Genomic DNA, 16,848 nt, shown 5'->3' with positions numbered 1-16,848 from the left:
TCCTGCTGGGGAAAAAATAGCAAGAGAGCAGGGTCACCTGGGACAGCAGTGCAGCAGCTCTGCACCAAGGGCCAAATATAGGTTACACACACAGAGCCTGGGGGTGCCTGCCTGCTGGAATCACATCTTCTGCAGGTGCTGGCACAACTCCCCCTCCCCAGATTTGTTTCTGTTATCAGGAAGCTCCGAAGGCCCACGTGGCTGGTAAGGTGCAGGAATTAACTTTCCCTTAAATATCACACCACAAAACCAAAAGCCTAATGGAGAAGTAGAAGCAGCCGACCCTGAATATTTGCTTTCCCCCCCACACCTCTAAAATCAAAAGATGTGGCTTTTTTTTGGAAAAATATGTAATTTGTCCTTGCATGTGCCCAGCTCTCTGTTATTTGCCAAGCAACAGGCATGAAGTATTCGGTACTTAAAAGTCCTACCCAGGAGCTTGGCTAGGTAAGTCATGAGAGAACCCACTACCTCCTATATCTTAATGGAGAATAGGAGCCCATCTGGAAGGTGTTTCTCAGGCCCCCAAAATATGTGGTAAGAGTAGATGCTTCTCCTGCACACACGTATATGCAGCCATATGGCACAGTTTGCTCTGGGCCACGACTAGGGCCTCAAGGCATTCCTATGTTACAAAGAAAGTTGTTAATAAATAGCATGTCCTGAATTATGCTTAAGAATTGATTTTTTTAAAGAGTTTTTTAATAAACTTCGAATCTTTCAATTTTAAAAGCTGCAGAGGTAAAATAATGCATAATTTAGATGTATTAAAAGGATTCTAAAAGCAGTGTTAACAGCTAGATGATGAATTGTGTCTGTGTGTTTTCTTAAAGTTGTTGCCCAGTCATTTCTTACAGTGCAGGAAGGGAGAAGGCTGAACCACTTGTCTGGCTGGATGTCACCTCAGTTGCTGGTACAGAGTAGGGCAAACTCCAAGCAGCAAGTAATTGCATTCAGGCTAAAAGCCTTGTGTATAAACAGTGCTTTAAAATCCTGGGACTCTGAATTTTTTGAATGTTTTTATTAAAAACAAACTTTGAGTAGAGCCAGTAATGCTCTCAACAAGACTAAAATATATTCTAAGAGCTTTGAAGTTACAAAGTAACTTAGAAACAACTTCTGTCATGGACTGAAACTGAGTTGTAGACAAAATATTCTGTGTCTACCCTTTAGTATTACATACATATCTTGTACTGGTAGTATACTGACTTTCTCACGTGTGTACTTTTAAAACAGTTTTCTTAAACAAGTTAACATTTTATAAAATTGTATTAGTGTATTATTTAAAGATGTATTAATATTTAAATACAATGCAGTTATTTTTCATTTTCCTGAAAACTAGATTCAGAAACACTTAGTACCTACGCAAAATAACAACAAATCATTTTGCTGAGGGAGGGCAAGCTGAGAGAGGCTCCTAGGAGCTAAACCTTAGATAATATGAACACAGAAGATGTTGGGATTTGGTGTGACTGGAAAGGGGACAACTATTGTCAGTCCAGATACAGCTCCTCACCTTCTCTAAATCACAGCTCTCAATTCGGCCAGTGGCCCTGGCCTAATCCATCTGTAAAGGGAGCCTGGGACAACTTGCATCAGCAATCACAGAGTGTCTGAAGTTGGAAGGGACCCATAAGGATCATAAAGTCCAACTCAATGTGTGTCTACCTTGTAGGTACCTGAACTTCATGAGAGCTCTGCTTCTACAGCTGCACACTGAGGGCTGAGGCAGCAGCCATCCAGGACTTGCTACCTTTTGCCAGGAAGCCTCCTGCTGCTGCTGCTGTCTCTCTCCAGCAGATGGCCCAGCAGCCTGCGGCCAGCCCTGTCTCATCTCACCAACCCTGGCTGTCTCACCACAGGTACCTTTTGTGGTGTCCTCTGCATGTTGTTCTAGATCAGCTCCTTTAAAATCAGTCCTTATTACCTTAGAAAAAAATGTTTTTAGCAGTAGTGGCTCCATATCAATAATGACTCAATACCACCACTTCACAGCTGGGAGTCTGTGAACAGAGGATCCCAGGTCAGTAGTGCCTGGCAAACTTATTTTCTGTAGTAATAAAGACTGAAATGAAAAGCATGCAGCTAACATATCAATTCTGCTTTTTAATATGACAATCTTACTGTCTCCTCTAAGTTACTGGAAACATCCACAGGACATATTTTCCCTTCCAAAGATCAATACTTGTTATAGAAATAAATGCTGGCAGTCAACAGCACTTGATTTCCACTTGCTCTTTGTTGTTTCCAGTAAAGCTAAATACATACTGAGAGAAGATGTTTACAACCATATCATCTGTGGTTTGCATTAGGTGTTGACTTTTCCATAGAAAATCCTGTAGTGTTAGCTTGACAAAATACACCACTTCATTATTTAATTGTGCTCTTTCATGCTTTTCCCCCATGAGAATACAAGTTTGTCTTTTCTAAACCTTATTAATTCAATCGCTCCTATTTCGTGTGGATTTAACTCTGTTTAAAGGGAAGGATGTGGAGTAACTTACAGAGAAGATGAACTGGAGTGGTGCGATGTATTGGTAACCTGACTTGCTGCCCATGCCATTTTCAGCCACCAGAATGATCAGAGACATGGACAACAAAGTGGGGAGTGGGACAGAAGACCACTTGCCTGTGAGAAATGAAATGGCAGCCACTGTTACCTGATTGACTGCTGTGTGAGAAAAAGTGCAAATCAAGAGATGGTGCTGCACAAGACCTCTGCTGTTGAGCTCACATATGTGAGGCACAACATGGGACCTGAGGAACCCTCATCTTAAGTGTTGCTGAGGATTCCCACAATGTCAGATCGTGAGCTCTGGGCTGGGGTTTTGAGACCTGCATGCATGTACAAACCTGCACATATCCTAGCCAGGTCTCAGGCACTGGAATTGTAATGGTGTTGCATCAAAGCACAAGGCAAATACTAAACAAAGAAGGAAGGGTCTTGAGAAGTTTGTGTTCATTTATGTATTTTAGTCAAATATCTGATTGTTACATCATGCTGATGTAAATAAATTTCAGATTTCACATGCAGTGCCTTCTAGTCATGCATGTTTTGAAGTCAGTGTTTCTAAAATGAGATGCTACTTATATTGAAATATGGGAATAAAGATTACAGTGATCCTAATTAACTACAGATGCTGGCTTTGTGATTAAGCAGTATGAATAGTCTCTTGCCAGTCTTGTAATTTTCACTTGAACAATCATAAAAACTTTGGAAAACCATATTTAGAAAACATACACACCAACACCACAGAACTAAGATATAAAAGCCATTTATTCAAAAAAATGTGGTGGTGTCAAATCACATACACAAGCCAATATTGAGCTACAAACACAGACCAAACAGTTCTATAAACAGAAATTGGAGTGTTCATATACCATAGTACCTGAAAAAGACCGTTAATAAAAAGGAGTCCATAAGTATCATTTCATTTTTTCTATATGGCTCCTTGCTGAATGTCTTTGCCTAAATTAGTGTACAATGAGCCAGAGGTAGAGTCCCAAGAAAAGCATCTAATGCCTCAGGGCTCCATTAAAAACCTTTATTCTTCTAAATAAAAGGAAAGCCTAGCCTATAGTTTCTGTATGACACTGAAGTAAAGCCTCTTTGCTTGAACAGTACGGCATCCCAAGCACATTTGGCATTAACCTAGATGAGACTGTGCTTTGTGGAACTGTCTCAGTTCTCCTCCCCTTCAGACTCCGACTCTAGAAGAGAAGAAAGTAACACACTTCATGTTGCACAAAGACAGTGATTAATTCTATAAAAATAATAAGATGTCCTTCCAAAATTAAAATAAACATTTTCATCACACCTAGTACTTGCTAGGAAAGGTTGGCAGATTAAAAAGGGTAAGCCAGAAAGAAACACACAGCTTCAGAAGATGAATATCTAATCTGCTACCCTCTGTAGTGCAGCTCTTTGTTTACTAGAATTTTAACAAGAACATTATGAATTATTTTGGTCCTCATCTGCAGAGCCATGCACTGCATCTCTGAGCTGAGTTTAATAAATGATAGGCAGTACTTGCTCGCTCTTCTAATCTCTGTGAGTAGGCTATATTGCTATCATCCAGGAAGCACCCTTTAAAGTATTTGCTCTGCAAATATCAACCATCACCATCCAGCCTATCTAGAAAGGTATATGATGTGGTGTTACCCTACAGCAGCAATAAAATCTGCCCAAACAATTTTTCTTGTGATCTGTATAGTGTAAGATAAAAGTAATTTAGAAGTAGAAGTAATTTAGGAGGAGGAACATACACAGTGTTTTTGTAACCCAAAACTACTTAATATCATATCCTATATCGTATTTCTGTCTGTTCACCTGACAGGAAAGGGCTTGCTGCCAACAAATATTGCACATTAGGTCAGATTTCTCAGAGCAAACATGGTCTGCATGTTCTTACAGCAACATTTTGTCTCCATTTGTATTGGACTTTGTAATTAAGGACATCTGGCAGAGGGGACATGCAGGAAAGGATAAAAATAAAGAGCAGCAGAAAGGCATACAAGCAAAAGATTAAAAGGGAGGGGAAATGCTCAGTTAGACCAAGATTGCTAGTCCAAAGTCTCAAGTGTGAAAGAGGCTTCCACTTTTATACTGCTACCTGCAAATTGCTGCAAAGTCTTACCTGCTCCTTGGTGTTACTACATATTCCCCTCCAGCTTTCTAAAACTATTTACATTAATGGATGCAAATGAACACTAGTAATTATATCCTTATCTATTTCACATGGATTAATATTCACAACTGATGTGGAAGTACTGTTCCATGCAGAAAGGGTAACTTTTTTATTCAGTACAAAACCAAGCGTTTTCCTATGTAGAACATGAGAAAAACAGTTAGGGACTGGAGAAACTAGCTGCTCTCCCCAATAACCATTCTAAAGCAGCAAATACAGACCACGTATCTTAGCCAGACCATTCAGCCAAAATCAATTCCAACTGCAGTGGCACAGGCAGGCTTACGCTCTGTTCACATCTCCGGTGCAGATGATAACAGCAGAGAAGGCACTGATAGAGAAACCCGTTGGGTTGCACGTAACTAACACTGAGGTCCTTTGTGCTGTCATCAGTGCAGCGCTCCTCTTGGCAGAAACTTAAGAATTTATCTACAGCCAAGTGGTACCTGATGGCTTGAGGACTTGACAAGGACACCGCAAACATTAAAAAGCAGCAAATGATGTAAGGCTCTGGCATAACTGGAAACAATTTGGAGCCTGCTGTTTTCTATTCTAAGTCTATATACTTCATATGCCTGGTACAACTAAAATCTGGAAAAATAAATTAGATTTGCCAAAAGACTACCATATCTTTAAATGAATCCCTACCTTCTTCAGCATTTTGCAGCCACTCCACAAATTTCTTCATCTGGTCAAGAAAAACACTTTTGCCTTTAGCAACATGTGCTTCTTTATACCACTTGAGTATAGCTTCTTCACTCAGGACATCAGCTGAAATACAGATCGGTGATTATAAAAAAGCAACATTTTTTTTAGAGGTTAGAAGATTTTGAACATGAGGGAAGAAAGATTTTATTTTTTTGTAAAGCAGCATAGAATACATTAATATGGTCACAGTGGAAGAAGCTTTGCATGAACTATGTTAGGCTACAACTACAGAATATCTGATGCATATAAGGGATTCCAGATGCAATAAAATGTGTAATGTATTAGGCTTAAAATAAAGTACCAAATATTGTGCTTCTGTGAAGGACAGTTCTCTATTCATCTGCTTTAAATATACCACATAAAATAGTTGGATTTAAAATTAAAAAATCAGTCTGCACATCTTAGAGGTTACCAGAATAAGAAATACCATCCTTTTTCTTGCTTTTGGATCACAGGACTGTGCACGGTTCTAGAAATCTGAACTGTTTGATTGAACAGTTAAAAGACAGCCAGTAGGGATTTTTTTGCAATCATTTTTCCCTAAAGGTTTTATATTGTTTTTAGCTAATAAGTTTTAAGGCCGCTATTCAGACCACCCATTTGAAGGGACCAGCTCAGATGGGCAGCACAGCTGACACTTTTCTGTCAAGTATCAAGAACAAAATAGCTGTCAGTGAGGAAATGTGGGGCTGAGTGAGATTCAGAATAAAGGAATCCTAATAAACAGCAAGGACACTTATTGTTTCCAGCATATGCAAATTTAGGTCTAGCAACAGAACTCTAGCCCCAGGAACAAAGCTCCTGTGATCTGGCCAAGACAAATATCTCAGTAATTGATGGCTGTGGAGGCAAAATCTGGGATCCACAACAGCATTTTGGCAATTACGTAAGGCAAGAGGCAAGAACAAAAAAATCCAACTGTATTTGTTCTATAAAAAGGCTAAAGACAGCTTTCTACATCTCATTAAAATTTCCATTTATTTTCCCTTTGAACAAACGATCCTCCCTTGCTCTGCAAAACCAACACATCTATGTTGAGTTCTTCCCTGCTTCCTGCAGCTCCTTGGTGCCGTCCCACCCGCTGGGTGTTCGCTTGCCAAAGCACCGACCCTGAGCATCGCCCTCTGCTCCAGCCTCAAGGTTACAGCACGTATGGCAGGAGAGGGAAGAACCAAACTGAAATAAATGACATCAAAACCCCAAAGCATCTGATCAAATGAGAGACAGTAGACACATTTCATATATGCTGTTGAGTAATAAGCAGATGGAAGCAACCAGAGATACATTTGAACTTAAATTAAGACTATCCCAGGATATCCAATATAACCAAATATGAAGTCTCCCTCAAAATTTGGGATTTAGTGAGTTCGTGTGACTGAAGTTACCTTGTTTCTCAGACCCTTTTCCAAAATAAAACCTCTACGGCTGTTTGCTGCAATTGACAGAGTTGAAAACAGGACTGTGCTGGCTCTGGGCTTTTTTCAGTATACAGAAAGTTGTGCTTAGAGAACCCTACAAGTGGCACATAAAGCTGCATCTTCCTGAAATCACAACCCACCACAATGAACTTGTTCTCCAATGTAACAGAAACACTAGAGCTAAGAAAGCAGTTTAAAAAAGGTTGCATTAAATATTTGCCAGTGGTCTTCTGCAGCAGCTCAAAGGCATTACAGCATTTAACAAATCAGGATTTTCATTTAGTAAACCTGATAATACTTCATATGGACTCTCCTGAAACTGAAGTTGAATTCCTGCATTTAAAAAGCTTACATACACCACAGAGTCCCATAGTTCACACAACTCCATCTGCAGAATTACTCAGGGTGTGACATGTATTATGATCCTTATGGACAGGCAAAGAAAATCGGAGGAGATTTCAGGAAATTTTGGACATTGTGGGCATTTAAAAAGACAGAGTTGCTGTACAGAAGGAGCTGCAGAAGCCTGTTGCTGCATTAGAGTTCATACCACAATACTGTACAAGGAAGCCCCTCCAGGTAGGCACATATTTCAGTCTAAGAGTAATAGCATTTAGTTTTTTGACTTGCAGACTGTAAACTCAATGGCTTGTAGTCAAAGAGAAATCAGTAACTTCTCCTCCCCTCCCCAAAACCCCAAACCTGGTAATAGCAGCATCCAGTCTCAGTGTGTGCCTTGAAGATTAAAACATTCTCAAGTCAGGTGGATGAAAAAGATGCCTGTATATAACTCTAAAGCAAAAAGCTTCCTACACTAACAAAGAAGAACAAAATGCATTCAACTACAAAAAGGAAAACTGCAACCTTCCTTTCATTTCTGAGCAATATTATTTGTAATACATTCATGCCTCCAGTGCTCATAAGAGATCATATTCTCCTGTCAGCACAGAGATGCTCAATTAAACCATCATGCAGGACAGGGTGTAGTTAATCATACCTCTAGGTTGCTTTGAAGCAATGGGAACACTGAGGGGGGACAGGAGGAGGACGGGAATGATTCATTTTATATATATAGTTATTCCTCATTAAAGTTGATTATAGATATGTGTTAATGGCTGGAGCTGAGCACGGTGGTTTGTGGGCGCGTGCACATCATTTTCACTGCAGTCCCAGGTGACGGCAGCCCCTAAGAGCTGATTTTCCTGCAGGTGCAGCCAACAGCCACTCAAACCACCCACCGCCAGAGCCTCCAGGGACGTCCCTCAGGAAAGGGAGAAGCTGCAGAGCAGAGACTGAGCAGCCCAACGTCTGCACTGCAGGGTTAACTGGAAAGTTACTTGAAGTTCAGGTCTCAGCGTTCTCTACTAAATCACCCAATTCAAATGAGTTTCTGCTTTCAACTCAAACTGCATGGCCGTTGGTGACAAGGGAAAAGCGCACCCTGTCAGCTGCCAACACGGTCAATCTGCAAAATTCGGCTCTATTGCGGCTAAGTCAGTTGGGAGCACGGAGCCTTAAGGCAAGGGCTCTTCCAATGCAAGGAATGTCACACCCACAGTACAGTTACAGTCTTTATGCTATATTTTTTTTTTTTGCTGGGAAAATTTTGCATCCAGAACCAAAAGAAGATACTTGAATAATGAAGATATTTAAAGATAATTATGTTCCAACAAAAAGCAAAACCTGTGGATCGAGTGCAACTTGAAGATTTGGTTCTCGTAAGCACAGTTTTCCTGCAGCATTTCAGAAGACGGTTTGCATCATTTGGTTACAACATCTCTGTACTGCAGAAGAGTACCTCTGAGGCCTAATTATGCTGCCACAAACCTGAATACTACTTCACATGTACTTGTGTTTGGTTCCCCCCACCACCACCCCCATGTTCTGTGAATGTGGTCTTGAATTCTAATGCAGAAGTACACAGACGCTTTGTGCCTGCTAAGGGTGAAATTCTGATCCTTGTGAAGGGAGTGGTTATTAATTTCAATAGTGTCAAAATTTCACATTTGAAATTTCCAGGATAGACACAACCTGAAAGAAATGAGATTCTGCAAGTGAATATAATATATAGCATGTAATCCAATTATTATTTTACCCACAATTAAGGGACACACTGCAACACAGAACAAACTAAAAAACAACATACATTTTACAGTGCAAGCATAACTAGCAAGGAGCCTGGCAATCTTGGTAGATGTCACTCAAGAGAATTCAGTAACTCTTATTGTGCAACAGGCTTTTAGATTATTGGTGAAAATGCAATTAGCAGATTTAAAACTGCACTGGCTTTAAGTGATAACCAGAGAAGCAACATCACAGCCAGGGATCAGTACAGACCTGGACAGCTTATTTTTCTCTATACTGTACCAGAAGCATAAAGATATAATAGTAATAATGTCAACAAATTAAACTGACTACAGCTTCTGCAGATTATGCCTACAAGCTGATAAAAAGCTGCTGCCACACAAGGGAAAACAAGGCTTGGGCTTTCACTGGTGGAAAAGTGAATATTCCTCTTCAAAAAAGAAAAACCACCACAGGCTTCAGGCCTTCTAGGTGCTAATGAGCCCAGGTATTCCCATTATGTTTAGGTATTTCCATGTAACTCCCAGGAAAGTAACCCAGAAGCTATTTTATGATGGAAGCATGGGAAGGATTTAAATGCAAGATGTTGAACATGCTGATGAGAGTAGTCATACAACTAAATTTGTCAGAGCATGGGTGTCATTTGGTGCGTTTCATCACTGATGACTACGTTTATGCCCAGAAAGCACTCTCTCATAATGAGTAACAAGCAAATAAACTGTCCATATTCATGCTGGTAGATAGCTGAATTTCTGTCTGCCCATCCACAGATATTTCAGATGCCTTTAACTGTCACTACAAAAAGGTTCATTAGGTACCCTGAAGCCTCTCCAGATCCTGGCCAGGTTACACTTGGAGCACAACAGAAAGAGGAACATGAGCATCTGCTGTTCCCTCATCACCAACATAGCCAGCCATAGCTTTTGGGGGCTGTTTTCCTTGACTATAAGGAAACAGAAAATATGCTGTCATCAGTGACTTATCTACAATAAAGCCTGTGTCTCTAGAAAGACTTGACAGCTTGTTTCTAGTGGGTAGGTATGAGCTAGGCAGGAGAAGGTGAGATCCATAAGCACTGAAATAAAGCAGAGGTAGGCAGCAGGCAGGACTTGGTGTCCACTTTAGCCTGGTATCTTCCTCACAGGTCTGGACAAGCCAAAGCCACAGGCACTTAAAGCAAGATAACGTCACATGGGAGAAACAGGAACGGGAAGACTAGCACTCCCAAAATCTTCCCAAGTTAACGCAGTAGCACATCCTCACCTAATGGACACAGTTTAGCTCCAAAGCTGCCTTAAATAGATGGAGCTGATGACTTCCTTAGTGTCTAGCACTCAGAAGGGCCCTGTGGCCAGTGGCTGTAAATGAGGCTAGCAATGGCTGGTAGGCAGCAGTCAGTCTGCCAAATAGGGCAGGTCCAGCTTGAGTTTAAACAGGGGCAGAAAGGGCTGGCAGCCGTGCCACCACGTGACTGCATCAGATGGCAGAGGCAGGAGCTCCAGACACCTGACTGAGATATTCCAGGCAGGAATATGGGCACGGTGAGTATCGCACATGCTGGACATTCTGAACTGACCGCTTCTACCAACAGGCCATATCGTAGCTCCAAACACTCTTCTAGACCTCATGCGAATCCTAAAACTGTAGTGCTAAGGCTAAAGATGTCTCACCCTTTCTAGTGAGTACATCTCTGGAGTCAGAAAAAGAGCATGCAGGGTGAGCGGAGGAGATGGGAACTGGGGTCTTGGATCATGTTAAGCTTAATGTACAATTTATTGATTCCCTCCCCAAATACTTTGGAATGTCAGAATTGCTCTTGAAGGCTAACACAGTAATGAATTTACAAAAATTTGGAAGGAAGTCCTACACAAGACTATTTCTGGTTTAACCATCACTTATGGTTTGCGTACACGGCCATTACAGTGCTCATTCATCATGTCCAAAGTGACTTTTATTTTCCAAAGGAAACTGAATAAAGTGCTTGCTACAGGTTGCACTTCCAAGTTTGTACTCAGCCATTAATAGTGTTTACAAAATACAGAATTTGAGGACAGAGGGGAAAGGTGTATTGCTTTTTCATTTGATCATTGAGGCCACGCTATATTGACACAAGGATGGAATAAATCCACATGACTCACTTCTGCCTTCTGAAGCTATGAAATTATTTTAACAGTCTGAACTTGTTTGCCTTGAACGTGTACCTGGACACAGCAGGGTGAACAAAGATCAATACTGGGTTTCTACTCCTGCTGATTTTTCTCCCTCAGTTATTTATAGCAGGAATGTCAGAACAAACTGTTTGGCACCCACCCACCCATCACACGCAGTGCACGACCATTAGTCTCTATGACAACCTGATCAGAATAAACTTACAAAGAAGTCAACTTCACAATAAAAACTAAATCGCTCAAACTATGGCACTTGCAAGAAACTGGCAGGGAAAGGTAAAGGGAAAGAAGAACAAGGAAGACTCATTCTTGCAGGGAGGGAGTAATAAAAAACAAAACCAAACCCTTGAAAAATCTTCCTGTGAAGAGGGTTTGCAATTTCAACATTTCTTAAAACCGAGCTCTAATCTACTTTTAAAGCTGTCAGGAATTTATAGAAATGTCTTCTTATACCTGGTTTTACATAAGGACTAAACTGCACTTGAACAGACTGTGGACAGTGCTTGCATTATGTTCATGCTTCTGGACTACGGGATAAAAGCAACTGAGGGCTTGTTTTGGCTTTTCCTGCTGCCACACACTCCTTTGGACTATGAAAGCGTAAGGCACTTCAGAGTTCAACTCCAACACAATCTTATATGCAATACCCAGAGAATGTTTGTTTCGCATTACATCGTAGGCGAGTGGTTGGCACAGAAAATCCACACACAGCATACCTCCAGTGGGTATAGACTTTTACCTTTATAAAAGAGTACCACTATCTTCTGAAAGGCTTTCATGAAGTGGATGTTGTCGTAGCAGTACTCCTGCACCTTCTGGAGAAGGATCAGCTCTGACTGACCTTGAGTGCTGAACACAGCAAGCAGGGGGGCATATTGCTGAAAGGAGAAGAGAAAAAACAAAATGCATGTCAGTATACTAAAAATAAAAACAAATACGTAAAAAAGTAAATGTATCATTTATTTAATCCTTGAAAATCTGTTTTACTGAAACCTTAGCTTTACTTGCCAATTGCATTTACTTAAACACACACAATGCACAAACATAAATATCCATGAGCTGCATGCCGTGAGCTAAAATTCAGTGTCACTTTTAGATACTGAATTTTGTAAAATCGATTTATAAAGTCCGCATCTTGGAGTACTGCTGTTTATACACTTGACAAGGTACCATGCTGCTGGTTCAGGAGTGATGCTTTATTGATGTTCATGACATAAGATAGTCAAGAATAAAGTGCATGGAAAATACAAATCTGCAGTTTCACAGGGGTTTCAGAAAAAAACAGGAAATAAAATAAAATTAAATTATACCAGGTTAACTGTGATCAAGTGTCATTATTTTTTCTCATTATCACCATCAGAGTATTATGGCCACCTTTGTTTTGGTAAACAGCAATGTTTTCAAAGCACAGCAGTAACTGCTAATGTTATTCTGACAACACAGTAGCAGTACATTTCATTGCCTTTTCCTGGAGTTTATTAATACAATAAAAGATAAAGCAAAAACTTTTTGTTATACAATGTTTTCTTCTTATTTCAATTTTAAAATTAAAAATTATGTTCAAGGACCACATCTGTTCACTTTCCTTAAAAACTGCAGTGTTTATAACAGTATCTCTACAATTTCCTTTCCTCAGCCTGTGACAAGTCCAGCTAAGAATGCAATCTTAAATTTAAGGTAATATTAATAGCATTTTTCAGAGCTGAAAGGAAGACAAATTGCCCTTGATTTTCAGAGCCCTCAGCCAAATATACGTTAAGGTTAATATTAAATTGTTCTTGCACTGCTCAGTTCAGCCTTTCTTCATCACTTTCAGTAACTTTGTCAGTTTGGCATTTTTTCAGCTGTATCTGCGATGGTCTGATATAGCAGAGTTCTGGTCTGGGTGACCAGGGCTGCTGATGGACGTGGTCCGGTAACAAACCACCCATCACCAGCAGCACTAATGGACACATCCAAAAGTGCATTTCAGGATTTCTTCACAAGGGGCTAAATCCTGAGGGTTTTAACTCCACTTGATCCATGGAAAAAAATATTAAAATGCATGAAAATTTACTAAAATTTGAAAAATTAGTCCAGAATGTCTTTTGCAAAATAATTATCAGCTATTAATTCAAAGAGAGAGAAAGAAATCACAGCAGCACACAGGAGCTGTAGGGAGGCAGACAGTATCATTACTTTCCAAAGAAACTTCCTTACAAAGTAACTATGAGAAATAACTAGATGTAGCTAACACCAGAGGTTGAGTTTTTCCACTTCTGGCAGGTATAGCCACATCTTTAGAAACAATGTTACTGTTCACTGCAAGACTTGTGGAGGTTTTGGGTAACAAGACTCCCTCTTTCCCCCTTTTTGGCCCTTGAAGCATCCAGCTGGTATCTAGGCAGGATGCAGGGAGGCAGGTCAATATACATTGCAGTACATTGATTTAAGAGCATCAGCAGAACCCACTCCCATCCACACATTTGTGAAATGCTGCTGCCTATGAGTGTTAAGTAATTATTAATAATAACAATTTTAAAAATCCTATTTTTTCAGTTTAGAAGTAGGGTACTTTCATTTTGCCACATGCAACTGATTCCCTTCGCATTCCCCTTTCCCTCTTCAACCGGTACAGACTTAAAATTATAAGTTTCAAAGTATCTAACTGACTAAGGAACCAGAAAATTAGCTTCCACTCACTGATGGCTGAGCTAGGTGTCACTATTTTCCATTTGCCTCAGGTTAGGTAGCAGCAGGTCATCCGCTGCAGTGTCATGAAGCTCACACCACAGCCCACCTGCAGGGTGAAACATCTGGTGGATTCTCCCCACCCACGGGGAATGTCTCTTCTCTGCACTGGAGGTGGCCTAGGGCCCAAGCTTCAGTGTCACAGTGAGGTTACTGGGACGATGAAGAGCTTATCTTATAAGATTCAAGGTTTAACAGCTTGCCTTGTCTCCTCCTGAGTTCAGCTCCTGCCATGCAGATGGCACACATGGCATTTACTGGTTCACAGATACCCATCACCTCCATTAGGAACAGATCCATCCAGTATAGCTTGCTAAAAACTGTAGTCTAGGTCAATGTTCTGTGTCTTGATATGTCTTTTCAGGAGTCTCTTGTATACAGCTTACTAAAAGAAATCTAATAAATTTAAGAGACTGGTACCCAGATGCCAAAGCTTTGGGAACTATGCTTTGTGAGAGTTATCTGTCAGACACAGCCATACAAGAAAAAAATCCCACCACCTGGCACGTCCCCATGTCAAGTATGTATTTATACACATCCTGACTCACACCAACAGAGCAAAACAACTTCATTACTGTTTCAGGGCATGTCGACACACAGGAGGGCACAGGAAATAGGCTCTGTGTCACACTAACAGCATTAATCTGATTTCTGGAGTAGGCTCACACATTGGATCAGCTGACAGCCCAAAGAAAGGAATCCAAGATCTGTCTGTATGTGTCCATAGAGGAAAGATGTGAGACAAATGCTCTTCATTTTCAAACACTGAAGTGTAAAGAAGCAGCTAGCGAAGTCTAAATTCTATTTCTACTGCTTCTGCTAAAATCTTCCCTGTAAACACAAATAGTAAATACTCCATACAAATTTGTTTGGGGTATAGACAGTAGATGTAGCTAGAAAGACACCTAGCTCATATAGGCAAGATGCCTTACCTAATTTAGTGGGGTTACATACACAGCTGATGGTTTGGGTCAGTCAGATTCACAGCACTAAGCATCCAGTCAACAATATTTGTACAAAGCCGGCTATGTTTCTCTTTTCCTAATGCTCAAATATTCCAAGAAGTGTTTGTTAATTTGCCCTGCAGTACCAGACAATAAATCTCAACGGATACTCTGTTACAACACAAAGAGATACGTTCATTTTTTACATCAAAAGAACAAGAAAAACAATGTCTCTTCTCCTTCTGGAAACTATCGCATCTTTCTACCGCTATTTGGGTCACTTGAGAAGACTTCAAGGCATTCAGTTTTACCATCAAAGACTTCACAAGATCCCAAGCGACTGCGTTTCTAGGATGACTGATGCCGCTCTTGGGAAACCAAATTCAGATGAAAGGACAGCAGTAGTAGAAGCTAAACCAACATGGGAACTCCAAGTATGGACAGGCATCCAATATGAAGAAGAAAGGAATTCAGATCAAGCTTAAGATTCATTTTACCATAAAGAATAAAGTACAGATTGCTTCTGTCCTAGGGCAATTAATCGAAGCCCTGGCTATGAGGGAGAATTCTCTTGCTCATGTTTTACAAGCTTAAAAGGACTAATTCTGAAAATCCCCTGTCTCTGTTCTCAGTTCAAGTGTCCTGTACCACACAATTCCTTAAGACTTAGATGAAGAACACCAGCCATCGCAATGGCTCCGATGCCTCTGCTTTGTTTGCAGGTTTTGGGTTTTTTTTTCCCACTCCAAGGTCATAAGTTTTTATATCAACGTGCAACTGTGATACCGCAATCAGTCATCACTTAGCACACTTATAGCCCATCTTTCTATGCATTCAGTTCCCTTATCCGCAAGGACAGTACCTGGATCGGAGAGTAACCACACTGTACAGTGCACATGCTCTCAAGCCAGCTCCTGGCCTATTACTGAAAAGTATCCAGCTCCCAGAGTCAGCATCAACAACCACTTTCACAGATTCTGAGCTCAGCAGTCCTGCCTGGATCTAACCAGCAATGTGCACAGGTGCTGTCTCACCATATTCCCAAAACCATTTTGCTTCTGGCAAAGACATTGCAAAGGCAGCTCCTGTAGGCTTACTAGTCAGGTCTAAGCAGAGCCGAGTCTTGGCATTTGCTCTGCATTGTCCCAAGGCAAGGAGCCTCCCAGGATCCAGCACACTGAGAAAGTGCCTTGCAAAGCTGCTCAGGCTGTGACCACCTCAGTTTGCCCTGGTTTTCTGCACTGTATGCCTCAGGGCATCCAATAATCTGAACTACCTCCACTTTGCATTAATTTGACTAAAGGAGAAGAGACTATACAAGACACTCCAATGCTTAGTGTGCTCAGTGTCACCTCTCAAGACTCAATCTCCTCTATTTAAGCAGGCAAAAACTCGACAGCTGTACAATGTATTCTGTTAGTTCACTGCAGCCTTTCCCCTCTTCACCCACGCACTCACCTTTAGATGTTTGAGGGCTTGCTCTGCAACCAGCTCTTCCTTCTTGTTCCACTCCACAGCATTCATGACACAGGTCCACAGGAGACCAATCACTGCTGGCTCTGGCAGCTCATTTCTTTTCATTTCCTCTTTTACATAAAGCACTACCTGGAGCAGGAAATAAACTGCTGTCTTAAGCAATGTCTCCAATTAACCAGAAACAATGCCGACTTACCAAATACTTACAGTCATTTACAAATAACACCACGGTACAGAAGTAATAAGAAACAGAATTAGAACAAGAGTAACAAAGGAAGGATATAGTGTGTTTTTATTTAGCAATATTACTATTGCTTGGCTACAAGCTTTGTCCCTCCCCTCCAACCTAACAGTTAATGCAACTAAATTAAATACATTTTCAACAAGCAAAACTGAAGAGAAACAAAAGAAACCCCATAGTCAGCTGCACTTGTAAATCCTGAAGACATTTTGTTGCTTTAGTCTTAAGCACAGAGTGCGCTGATGAATAAATTAAAATAATTCAAAGAAAAAACAGAGGAAATCTATGAGGTGCTCTTATCTGCTTCTGTCTACCTACTGTTGATTTAAGTCTTTGACTGTGATTATATAAACAGAAGTTGTAGAAAAAAAACACTCTTCACCTCTTTAA

At 40.6% G+C, this 16,848-nt stretch overlaps 1 protein-coding gene across 2 annotated transcripts in view; it reads right to left on the bottom strand.

The window, feature by feature from the left end:
- Positions 1-3,259: 3,259 nt before the first annotated feature.
- The window catches only part of BZW2 (basic leucine zipper and W2 domains 2), a 35,689-nt gene continuing 22,100 nt past the window's right edge, over positions 3,260-16,848 (bottom strand). Inside the window, exons 8-11 of one of the 2 annotated variants that reach the window (XM_010183752.1) lie at positions 16,313-16,357; positions 11,807-11,860; positions 5,337-5,459; positions 3,260-3,711 (exon numbers count right to left, since the gene is read on the bottom strand). In XM_010183752.1, the coding sequence (XP_010182054.1) occupies positions 3,683-3,711; positions 5,337-5,459; positions 11,807-11,860; positions 16,313-16,357 (251 nt within the window). In that variant the 3' untranslated portion in view covers positions 3,260-3,682. Of the gene's footprint in view, positions 3,712-5,336; positions 5,460-11,806; positions 11,946-16,199; positions 16,360-16,848 lie in introns of both variants that reach the window. The other variant, XM_010183751.1, reaches the window with a different exon arrangement.

The sequence above is a fragment of the Mesitornis unicolor genome, unplaced genomic scaffold (genome assembly GCF_000695765.1).
Source record: "Mesitornis unicolor isolate BGI_N332 unplaced genomic scaffold, ASM69576v1 scaffold22074, whole genome shotgun sequence".
Taxonomy (NCBI): Eukaryota; Metazoa; Chordata; class Aves; order Mesitornithiformes; family Mesitornithidae; genus Mesitornis; species Mesitornis unicolor.
Note: the sequence above shows the minus strand (reverse complement) of the source record. Positions and strands in the feature narration are given on the sequence as shown.